This window comes from Prionailurus viverrinus, chromosome D3 (genome assembly GCF_022837055.1).
Source record: "Prionailurus viverrinus isolate Anna chromosome D3, UM_Priviv_1.0, whole genome shotgun sequence".
NCBI classification, from domain to species: Eukaryota; Metazoa; Chordata; class Mammalia; order Carnivora; family Felidae; genus Prionailurus; species Prionailurus viverrinus.
The window spans coordinates 47,075,327-47,087,873 of record NC_062572.1 but is presented as its reverse complement, the minus strand read 5'-3'; the positions used below and the strand labels follow the sequence as shown (position 1 = coordinate 47,087,873).

General features: G+C 46.1%; 1 protein-coding gene across 3 annotated transcripts in view; it reads right to left on the bottom strand.

The window, feature by feature from the left end:
* The window catches only part of CABLES1 (Cdk5 and Abl enzyme substrate 1), a 113,682-nt gene that overhangs the window by 49,997 nt on the left and 51,138 nt on the right, over window positions 1-12,547 (bottom strand). For all 3 annotated transcript variants that reach the window (XM_047827373.1, XM_047827374.1, XM_047827375.1), the window contains one exon: window positions 10,148-10,240. In XM_047827373.1, the coding sequence (XP_047683329.1) occupies window positions 10,148-10,240 (93 nt within the window). The remainder of the gene's footprint in view (window positions 1-10,147; window positions 10,241-12,547) is intronic.

The following is a 12,547-nucleotide window of genomic DNA, read 5'->3' as shown; positions in this document are numbered from 1 at the left end:
GCCTGGGGGTGGTTAAGATGGTGACTGGTGACCGTGACGGTGACAGTGACAGTGACCATGACCAAAACTGTGGCTAGGTGAGCTCCCCACAACAGGACAGGCAGTGGAGCTCCTAACAGCCACGCGAGCAAGAAAGGGAGTGTGTCTGCAGGGGCTGCCGTAACAAGGGGCCATGTGCTGAATGGTTTACACACCAGAACCGGTGGTCTCTTGCTCCGGGCGGCCCAGAGTCCCAGTCCAAGGTGTCCACCAGGCCGTGCTCCCTCTGATGAAGGCATCAAAGAAGGGTCTGCTCCAGGCCTCTCTGCCAGCTTCTGGCAGTGCCTCAGCAGGCAGCAATATAACACACGGCATTCTCCTTGTGTGCAGGTCTGTCTCCAAATTTCCCCCTTTTAACAAGGGCACCAATATTAAGATTATGGGCCTACCTTGCTCTGGTACAATCTCAACTAATTACATCTGCAACAACTCTATTTCCAAATAAGATCACATTCTGAAGTACTGGGGTTGGGACTCAGCCTAAGAATTCACTAACAGGGAGATGGGAGGAAAACAAGCCAAGCGCCAGTTTAAGGGAGTCTCCCCTCGAGCCCTGGAGCCCTCTGCTACCTGCTCTCCTGCACTTCCAGGATAGCACTGGTAGCTGTGTCGCAGGCCCTGGCCCGAAGCCATGTGCATTATGGTTTTCTCCTCCAATTGTTGCATACCACTGGTGGGGACCACGATCTGGTCTCCCCCGGGGCCCCCAAGCCCTCTCACCAAGCAGAGAATTGAAGCAGAACCACCAAGAGAAGGTTCTGCCCAACTCCCAAACTCTTTCTCTGTGGCTCATTTTACTTCCTGTAAATCAAACCGGTTGAAAAGCAACAAGTGCTTGTACACTTTGAATACATCTGTGCGTGCGAAGCACTGACAGTAATCCCTGCAAAGCTTGGTGCAGAGTCCCAGTATAACCTCCCTGTTTCTTAGACACAAATAATAGAAGCTAGCATGTGGTGCGCACCCCAAGGTACAAGCATCCCTGGCGGTGGTCTATGTGCCCAGCTCCTCCCTCGCTCCTGCCACTCGCAGCACCAGGGAAGGTGCAAAGGAAAGCCACTGGGTCAGCACACCGGGGGGTGATCCTGGGGGCCATTTCGGGCCGAATCTAAGTGAGGCTTAGGGATTGCCGAAGGCTTCTTCAGTCTGTCTGCTCGTAGCCCCCAGGCCTGAGGTTGTGCTGTCGGCTGGTTACAGACAGATGAATACAAATAAGGATGCCTCTGCACCAGCCAGTGCTACTGGGGAATGGCGGGTTCTGGTTTTGTAAGGAGCAACAAGAGTTCTTTGATGGGAAAAGCCTGTTTGGGAAGGGCAGATGTTGCACGGAGCCTCAAAGAAGAGGCTCACCATCTATCAAGTCAGATGCATTCATTTGAGGGAGAAAAGGCAATGCCATTTTTCCACTTTCAAGAAGGCCAGTCCACAACTTAACTAGGGGTTTTATTTTTTTTGAGATGTGCCATTTCCTCCAACTCATTTTTCAAACTAAACTAGGCTGACAGATTGGGACTGATGAGATCACAGGCAAGCTCTTAATTTAGTTATTACCCGTCCCCTGCCCTCCCTCCAAAATTTTCAGTATAAAAAGGAAAGGCTGCAACCTGACTTCAGTTACCATACTTTTACCAACTGACTTTGGAAAGCAGATAAAGGGCGCCGAAATCTTTTATATTTTTTCCTTCCTACTGAGTCCACACTTTAAAGACGCAATGGTCTACCTCACTTCTTTGTCATTCTCAAACCCTTTTAAACCTCTTTGAAAATTCCTCCCAAAGGAGGAGACAGCCCAGTCAGTCACGGCAAAGAACATTTCTCTGCCTCTTCTGAGTGAAATGGTTCTCAAAGCAGACCCGGGAGGTGGGCACTTCCAGTGTACTTGGCAGCCAGACGTCTGAAAACCAGATGACTTCCAAACAGTGCCAAATAATGGCTATACGCCTGAGGGAGGGGGGGGGGTCACCCATCTGAAATGACGGCTCTTGTCTCCTATCATTCTCAAAGACAAATGTTTGTGGCTCGGGAACTGGAAGCACCAGGAGAAAAGGTCCTTTCCTAATAGGACCATGAGGGTCACTAAGACGTTCCTGAAAGGTCACTAGGCCACCTGCTAGTCTTTGATCTTCAGGCTTAGAGGCTCCACTTTCCATTCCGATGGCCCAGTTCTACCTCACCAGCAATCAGCTCTCCACTCGTACTAGCTGGCCTTGTAATGTTGGTCATTTTCAAAGGTGTATCTTGTCCCTGAGGACGAGGTTTGTCTTCACTTGTGTTTAACCTCTTGTCGCCAGCAGACAGTGGGGCTCTTAGCACAGATGCAGAGGAAATCGAAGGGTACCTGGCTTTTCTCTACTCAGCAGCAGATCCCGCTTGCCAACCACCCTCCTTCACAGGATTTTCGGGGGGCCTGTTCCAGACACTCTGGCATGGGATCACTGTTGATCACTGGTCACCTCTCTTTTGTGACAGAGGGTTTTGCTCATATATTTGTAACAACTTTCTAAAGACCTCAAGTCATTTTTAGAAGTTTGTTTATTTTGAGACAGAATGAGTAGGGGAAGAGCAGAGAAAGGGGAAGAGAGAGAATCCCAAGCAGGCTTGATCCCGTGAGCCATGAGATCATGACCTGAGCTAAAATCAAGAGTTGCACGCCCAACCAAGGCACCCAGGCACCACTCAAGTCATTTTTAAACTTCATTATCAGGGGCACCTGGGTGGCTCGATTGGTTAAGCGTCTGACTTCGGCTCAGGTCATGATCTTGTGGTTTGAGCCCCACACAGGGCTCATTGCTGATAGCTTAGAGCCTGGAGCCTGCTTTGGGTTCTGTGTCTCCCTCTCTGCCCCTCCCCTGCTCATGCTATCAAAAATACATAAATCTTAAAAAAATCTTTCAAAAAACTTGTCTTTTTTAAAAGACAATACACAATATACACATCCCTTAATTTTCTGTAAGAATAAGGTTACCAAAAAGGTCCTGCAATGCTTGCCCTTGATGGTTGGTTAAGCTCCTGTTCAAATGCAAGTCAGACCACACTGGTCTTCTCTGCTCGGCACCCTCCATGGCTCTCATCTTGCTGACAATAAAAGCAGACATCATCACAATCTATCCTGCAGGACTTCTCAGGGTTCATCTCCTCCTCTCTCCCTCTCTCTACTCCACCGACACCAGCTTTCCTAAAGTTCCTCAGACACACTCGTCAGTGAAATGTTCCAGCCTTAGTGACTCTGCAGTTGCCATCCCACCCACCTTCCATGTCCTTCCCCACTGGCAGGGACGGCACAGGGTTGGCTCCCTCACCTCCTTCAGACCTCTGCTTAAAAGTCTCCTCATCAGTGAAGCCTTGGCCCACCACATGCCCTGTCTCCACACCCCCAACCCCTCAGCTACTTCAGCTTTCCTCCACAGCACATCTGTCCCATCTCTGACAGGATAGGTTTTCTTGGCTGCCTCCCCAGCTAGCCCGTAAGTCCTTAAAGTGGGATCTTTGTCTGCTTCATTTACAGATACATCCCATCACTTGAAACAGTCCCAGCACAGGGCAGGCCAGTACCTCTATGGGTATCACTCCGCATTCTGTGTAGTTGAGGAACTACTCTATCGGCACCTTCTGTCTGGATGCACATGTCTCCTTCCCCCAAAATAGCTGTTTATATATAAGGCAGTTCACTGAAACGAGATGGACAACCTGGCTGTTGCCATTCGATACACATAATCATCCATCCTTCCGTAAAGAAGGGGCTTAGAAAATCCTAGTCCGCTGCAGTGAGGCCATCCCAATACAAATCCAGTGTTCTAAAACAGTGCACTCAGGCTGATCGCAACATGGCAGATGGGACTGACCCAGGCTGGGTGCGAAAGCGATACATTTCCCTCCATTAGGACAAGTTAATTAGCTCACTCTGTAGTTCCAACACACTGCTAGGCTCTCTGGAAATCACGGTCTATCTAAATTCCACAAGATCTTTCACACAAACTTGTGAAAAGCCTTTATCCTGTACTGTAAATGATCATCTACCTCGACTGCATTTATTATCCCTGCTGAGTTTAATCTCGGTGAGCTGGGCCTAGCATTTCCAGCGATTGTGGGACTGAGTTGCATGGTCCTCATCTGTAACATATTCTCCTTCTCTTCCTGCCTTTGGTCTCCCGTTTGAGGCGTACTGGCCTTCCCTCTGCAGAGGAGGCAATACGCTCGAGGGAATACCATGTGCTATTCTTCTTCAACCTCCCTTCAGGCTGACTAGAGCCGGCTAACAACTTCCCACTGCCAGCAGGTTCTCCAGCTTCACAATCACCCAGCAAACGCTGGCATGTGTGATAATGACGAACAGTCTAACATTTCTCCGAGATCAAGAAATGTCATGTCTATGGCAGTCTTCTCATTTACTACCCTAGTTATTCCATCAATACAGAAATGAAGTTAACTTAGCATGACTTTTTCTCAGTGAAGTCATGCTGACTTCTGAAAACCATCTGCTTCCCAGTCCCTTCCAGAGCTTTGCTCGCAATCCGCTCTAGGCTTGCTTGCTAGCCTGTGATTATTAGAACTCACCCTCTGCTACCACCTTAGTCTCTTTTTGACTTTTTGAAGGCAACATCTGGCTGCCATTCGACTTAGAACTTCTTTTATTCTCCATGGCATTTTAAAGATCATCTGTGTGTCTGAATTCTTTCCATTTCCTGGGATCTAGTCCCAAAGACTAGAACTCACTTAAAATGTAAGGCTTCTCCATTTGCTTCTTCCACAATAAATGATATGTTTCCTGAGTGCCTCCAGTATGCTGAGAACACTGCTCCGAGAACACTGCTCTGTTTACAGTCTGTACTTCACAGTTGTACTTGAAGCTAAAACATCCAGCAGCAGACATTTGCTCTGTCCTTGTACCATTAGCCCCAAGAAGTTTACCATCCTTCCCCTCCCTCTTTTGAATATGGTTTTAAAAGGACCATAGCTATCGCTGGCATTTTCTTTCATTGGCACAAAATACATTATATTTATATGTAATATACATTTGACCATTTTTCGGTGTACAATCTAGCATCATTAAGTACATGCACAATACTGTGCCATCATCACCACTATTTCCAAAACCTTCCCATTGCCCCAAACAGCAACTCTGTGTCCCTTCACCCAGTCCCTGGTAACTGTTCATCTGCTACTGTCTATAAATTTACCTATTCTGGATATTCTGTATAAATGGAATCATACACTATTTACCTTTTGTGTCTTATTTCTGTCAGCATAATGTTTTCAGGGTTTATACATATCATAGCATGTATCAGCACTTCATTCCTTATTACGGCTGAATAATACTCCTTTGTATGAACATACCATATTTTGTTTATCCACTTATCTGTTCATGGACACTGAGGTTGTTTCCACCTTTGGGCTGTTGTAAATGATGTTGCTATGCTATGACCATGGGCATACAACTATGCGTTTGAGTTCCTCTTTAGAATTCTTTTAGGCATTAACCTGGTAGAAGAATTGCTGGGTCATAAGGTAATTTTATGTTTAACTTCTTGAGGAACTGCCAAACTGTCTTCCGTAGTGGCTTTTACATTCCCACCAGCTACGTATGAGGGTGCCAATTTTTCTTTCAACAGTCTTTCCTTCACTATGGACTTTAGGGCCCTTCACACTATTCTTATAAGTTTTCTTAAGCCATTCTTTTATTAGTCTTTAGTCTTTAGCTAATGGATTTTAAAAATTAGAATTCAGTAGTTTTCTCAAATTTCACCATGACATGCTGTCTTATATTTGGATTTTTATCGCCCACCTTTCCCTTATTAGGAGAATGAGTTTTAAAATCCGATGCCTGGATGTGGACTCCACCCCCTACTTTCCAGCCATGCACTCCAGCTTCCTCCCTTGTTAACTGGGATGATGAGTGTTTTCGTTTCCTATGGCTGCAGTAACAAATTATCACAAAGTCAGTGGCTTAAAACAAAGGAGTTATTATGACTCTGGTGGTAACAACTCTGAAACGGGTCTCGTGGTGCCAACACAGAGGGGTTAGAGCCAGTTCCCACTGAAGGAAGGCTCAGAAAAGTACCTGTTTTCTTGCCTTTTCCAGGTTCTAGGGGCCACCATATTCCTTGGCTTCTGGCCCCTTTCTCCATCTTCAAAGCCAGCCATGGCCAGTGAAGTCTTTCTCACATCACTCTGAGACTGACTCTCCTGCCTCCCTCTACTGCCTTTAAGAACCCAGTGATTACTTTGGGCAAACCCAGATAATCCAGGATAATCCTGTTATTTTAAGGGCAGCTGGTCAGAGACCTCAGCCCCCCCGCCCCTTGCCATGTAACCAGCATATTTACAGGGTTACGATATGGACATCTCTGGCAGGCATCATTCTACTTAACGCAACAGCAATACCTTCCTCATAAGACTGTTTCAAGGATTATCTGTGTTTCTAAATTCTTTCCATTCCTCAAGATACATAGTTCTGAAGACTGAAAGTCCTTTGAAACCTCTGTCCACTCACTCCACAAACACCTCCTGAGTTGAGTTAATGAAATAAAGTACTTAGAGCCTGGTACCCAGTAAACACTCCATATATGTTACCCATTATCACTTTATGATACTCATACTTTATAATCCCTTTGGACATGTGGTTGCAGCCACCAGAATCGACTTCGTAGTCTGAATTTTCTGAGATCTATCTTTCTAAAACCCAGCCAAGCACTGCTTCTTTTCACAAACATCAAGTCCGACACAACTTTCCCATCACCAACCTGTCTTTGTGTTAGAACAGAAGTGAAACCAGAGCACAGCAGCTCCCTTCACCACTTCCCCTAGCTGCCAGGAGCTGAAGCACCATGCAGGGCTGGTAAAGAACTCATGATGGCATGTGGTCCCAAAGGCAGAGCTGAAGCTTCCATCACTGGGTCTGTAAACTATGCCTAGGCTCCATCCTTCGCAGCCCCACCTGGCTTAAGGGTCTGCAACATGACCCCCAAACACCCTGAGCTTGGTGCTCTGTGCTTTATCCGCACACAAAGCCTTCCAGCAGGTGCCCAAGGCCAGTCACACAGAATCCACTGATTCTGAAGGTGAAGGTAGTTTTTCATTAAAGCAGATTCCATCCTCCATCAGAACATCTTCCATTGAAGGTGCTCACCTCTGCTTCACACATCAGTAGAGATTCCTCTAATGTCACAGAGAGAAGTGGGAGAACACGAGGCTGGCCGAGACTCCAAAGTTTGTTTCTAAGTGGTTACCTTTGATATTACTGATCATTTTATACCCACTTGGGCTGGATGCAAGTATGGTCTTTTATCATACTTGGTTCTCAGTTTTTCTGATTTTTTTCTCCTTCTCATCTTAAGTTGTGCTTCACACTCACAGGTTGGGCACTGAGTCCCACAACAGATGCTCTCCTCTCCCGGGGTCAGGCGCACTGGTCCTTGCTGAGCTTTGAGCCCAAACCCCCAATCGATACTGGTGCCTCAGTCTCATGGTCAGCGGGCTTGGGGACAGAGCAGCCTCAACACCGAGGTCTTCAGTTCCAGAGCAGCAAATGGGCCCCAGATGCGGGTGCAGTCTTGAGAGGCTGGTCTGTGCTAGTCAGTGGTCACAAGGTGACTTGGGAGCTGGCACAACCATGAGTGGGAACTGCTGCAGGACTGGGCCTGGGGACTCTGCAGGCCCCTTCTCAGTCTTTTTCCCCAGTTAAAGAGGAGTCAGGATACCAGTACTGAGGCCATTCCATTTTCTGTACAGCCCTCCAAGCTCTTTAATGAACACCTCCAGCCTTCTCCGTAAAGCCTCATTCCTCCCAACACAGGTAAGAAACCTGAGTTTGATCCTCACTGCAGGAATGCACCCTCTGGTGTGGTGTGTGCATGCGCCTCAGTACGTGGAAGGTGGGAGATTCAGAGACCCCTGCTGATGCAGTAGTCCTCTCTTCCAAGAGCATGACCAGGATCCCTCCTCTCCACCGCTGCTGGACCAGAGCTCATCCACATGTCCCTCTGCCAGGACGATCTCATCATGCCTGCTGCCCAAGGGTGGGGGTGGGGGGCAACTCTCCTTTCCTTTCTCAAAAGGCTGGTCACTTCCTCCTATTCATCAGCTCTTGACCACAATTTCCTTCTGTCACCTCAGAAACCGTATTATCTTCCTGGTGTCCTTTCCAGTTCTTTCTTTCATCCATCTAAGGTTGATACACCCTTGCTAAAAACACAGAGGAAGGAAGGAGAGCACCTGCAGCCCTTTCATCTTCCTCTGGCACAGGAAAAGCAGCTCTTACCTGGGCAGATACAACCGGCCATGGCACAGACCACAGCCTGTGGCCCCACAACAGCTCTCAGCTTGCTTTCCTGCCATCAATTCCAGTTCTCAGATCTTCAGATAAGCTAATAATCCTTCCTGGCTCCCTCTGAAAATTCCCCAGCAAAACTGCTAGCAACTGAATGCTTTCTGGACTGTTTATGTTGTTCCTGGGTCAAGGGTGTGCCGGGAAGGCCGGCTCTGTCATGTGCGCTGGCAGTCCCATCGGCCCACACATTTTATTAACTACATCCTGTCACTACCCCACCAGGCCAGGTGGTCGGGCTGCCTCTGTGACCTCAACAGCATCCCCACCTTGAGAGATGGGGAAGGCTATCCTATCCGTTTGGCACAACGGTCTTGACTGGATTTAGGAATTAAAGGCTATCTGTTTATTTTATGGTTAAAGAGATTATGAGAAGAACACAAATGTAAATAAACAATGAGCAATTATACTAAAAATGGCATGAGTGAGGTTTAAGAGCCTCAAAGGAAGAATAAAACGCTATGGTCAAAGGAATAAAGCCCAGTAAGCATGAGGGTGAGATGCAGTGAGAGAAATTCAGAGCAATCTCTGCAACAGAGGACAGCCGGGTATATTTTCACTAAAAGCTCTATTTAAAATAGGAATATACACTAACTACGTAAACATTATTTGATGAAAGAGCGCAGTTCTGCTATTCTGAAATCACGGAAGAGCTGTAAAATTATGTTCCCTATTTAAGTCGGTTTAAAAATCAGATATTAACTTCAAGAAAACAAGTCTTTAAAAACTGTAATCATCAGTGTTATTTTGGGGGTTATACAGTGTTTTTTATACCAAATAACAGGCAAGTATGCTGGGCCTTAGTCATTCCACGAGTCTAACTACAGACTTGTTTACCAATTTGCACTTGGTATGGATTAGAGATTAGCGGGGCCCATACAGTTTTCTGTATATCAGGAGGCAATAACACAAAATGGTCTTTGTGGCAGGACCTCTGCTGAGGCGATATCTCTAACTCTCCCATTCAAGAGAAACCACTCTCCAGGTCATGGGTCAGTGGGAGGGAGACATTCCTAAAAGGTACAGGGCATGAGGGACCCCGAGAGTTATGGGGCTCTGTCCCCATGCTGTTGTCAGGCTCCCATGAACGGACGTGGCTATTCAGTCATAAGCATGCCAGCAACAAGGATTCTGCTCTATTTGTTGCGGGAGTTTTAATACCAAGGTTATATGAATTTCAATTACGGTAATTTTCATTTAATAGTACTTTCCAAAAGAGCAATAGAAGAGCTGGAGAAACATGTGCTCCAGATGTCAGCAGGGCCAGGCATTCGAATCAGCGCCCAAAAAGAATCTGCTGGCAAAGTTGTCATTCTGCTTTCCTAAAGACAGTCAGCAAAGTTAGCACCAAAACCAAGTTCAGGCACAGATCTGATGGGATATTTACTGACCAGAGCATGTAGCCCTCATGGAAAAAAAAAAAAAAAAAGAGAGAAAGAAAACAAAGCCCAACAAAGCAGAAAAAGAAAAAAAAGCAACTTTTTCCTCTTCAGTTTTCTATAAAAATATATTTGAGTACTATTTAATATTCCATTTGCGGTTAACCTAAAACTCTCACCAAGCTTTTGGGCTCTATCAAGCAGCATTATTTTTTATAGACTTCTGGTGGGAGGGGGTTAGAAAGAGTCTGGAAAGGTTCCATGAAGTCCTGTTCATCTTAACAGTGTGGGTTTCTCTTTGCGGAGCTCTGGCCATTTAAACGGCCCCCTCCTCCCATCCACACCAGACCCTCCCTCCCCTCCCACAACAGGGAGGCTGGTGGGGCAGCTTCTGTCACAGTGGTACCTGCCATTCCTGGTATCGTGCTGCCGCATGTTCTTGATAAAATGAATCTTCTTAAAGTTCTTTGGTCTGGGCGAACCTGAGAGAGTTCGACATCTGAAAAATAAAGTCATTTCAAAAACCCGGTCAGTTGCCTGCAGGACAGCTGAGACATCTCCACACAAAGACAGGAAGGAAGACCAGACAAATGGTTTGAATCATCCCTGAGGATAATGAGGCCAATACGGCTGGAAGCAAGGAAGCTTTAAAAAACAAACAAACAACAAAAAAAAACCATGAAAGACAACTTCCTTGATAATTCTGATGATAATTTATATGGGTCTCTGGAAAGCCAGCTAATGAAAACTATTGTCCTCAGTTACAATAACATAACCTACACGGATTCCAAAGTCATTATTCTTTCTTGTCACCTTAAAAAAATTCTCCTGTATCAACAACAGTAATGGGAACTGAAAATGGTAAATTTAAAGAATTTAGAGGGTGAAGAAAAACATTGGAAAATTCAGTTTAAAAACAACACCAAATCATTTTTCTTCTGTAGCAGGACTCTGCCCTGAGCCACCTGGACAGCTGCTTCAATGCTTAACTTGACTATGCCTGGAAGCAGAGGCCCAGCTAGTGGCCGTTTCCTTTCTTTCTTTCTGTTTTCAAGATAAATTGTAAATGAATATTTGTTGAACAAAATGACTTGAATTCCAATTACCTTTTTCCTGGAATATACGGCATTTGCTTGCACTACAGGACTAACAGAACTGACCCACAGGCTAAAAAGAGCTTATTTGTCTATTTTTCAAAGTTCACCTGGCAACTGCAAGAAGCAAAACAGCAATAAAAAAAAAAAAAATCAACAAACAGGAGTTTGAAATTTGGTCTTGTCTTGAGAAAGGGAGCTGTGATATTTCTATTTGGGTTTTTGCTACCAAAATTTTTGTCTTACTCAAGCCTTTCTGACCATGGGTCCCAAGGGCTGGCTCCTGCCATGGGGCCTGGGTACCTGGGACATTATGCTTCAAGAATGAGTTTTGGAGTAGCAGTGCCTGGCTTCCCAAAGCCACACTGAGGTCTGGGCTGGGGCCACCAGCTAAGTTTAGTCAGTTCTGAACTTTGAGGCTTCAGGTAAGACTAACAAGATAACCCAACAAGGATGTACAGTTGAGCGCAGGTGGGATGTGGGGACGGGCTAGGGTACAGGACTGGGGAGCGGGCAAGCTAGCAGACCTGCATACCCACTCTAAGGGCCCAGCTCAAGGAAACTGGGTGTTGTCCCCAGTCCAGACCTCAGGTGTACATCCCTCCAAGCCCCCTTAGCCAGCCTCTAGTAAGGGCCAGTCTTCCTAGAAGCCATTCCCTGAGAGTGCTGAGAATGATTTTTTTTTTTCCATTTAATTTGAAGGAAAAAAAAAATCATACTGAAGTGAATGCAGTACAGGCTAAAGCAGAGACATCAGATCAGATATCTGGTAGCTTTCACAAAGGAAAGCCTCCCTTCAAATCATGTCCACTACATCAAGGCAGGGTCCGTGGACCATGCTCAGAGCCTGTGTGGCCCTGCAAGACACTTCAGAAACCAGTCTTCCCTTCCCTTCAGCCCCAAACTCACTACCAATTCCGACACCCTGACCTATCACTAGTAATATTTCAGATCCTTCCTGGCGTTGTTGTGAGGATGAAATGTTAATAATACATAGGAGAGAGTCATAAACTGTCAAGTGACACATTCAAATACAAGCACTGACACATTCAAATACAAGCATTCACATTCATACGAGTGTATACACATGTAAATATTCATACACAAATTTCAGTGCTGTGATTAACCAACCATTAGCTACAAAGGATGCATATTTTGTTATTATTTGCTTCCTATATTCTTAAAATTGCAGCTGTGACTAAGGGTCCTGAATTCTTGGTTTAAGACAGATTCTTTTATTTTTATTTATTTTTTTTTTCAACGTTTATTTATTTTTTTGGGGGGGGACAGAGAGAGACAGAGCATGAACAGGGGAGGGGCAGAGACAGAGGGAGACACAGAATCGGAAACAGGCTCCAGGCTCCGAGCCATCAGCCCAGAGCCTGACGCGGGGCTCGAACTCCCGGACCGCGAGATCGTGACCTGGCTGAAGTCGGACGCTTAACCGACTGCGCCACCCAGGCGCCCCAAGACAGATTCTTTTAAAGACCTGTATTTAGTAGATGCTTCCTGTGGCCTTCAGGCAGGGTTTGAATAGACGGTACCCATCAACCCCTTCCTAATCCAGGGTTCCAAAGTTAGATTTAGTCTTACTGATGTTCAAGGGCATGGAACCTCACTCTGCCTTCTTTGGGCGGCTTCCCGGAAGCAGACCCAGGACCCTAAACTGCCTCAGTTCTATCTCCAAAATGACTCTTTGAGGCTGCAGCTCA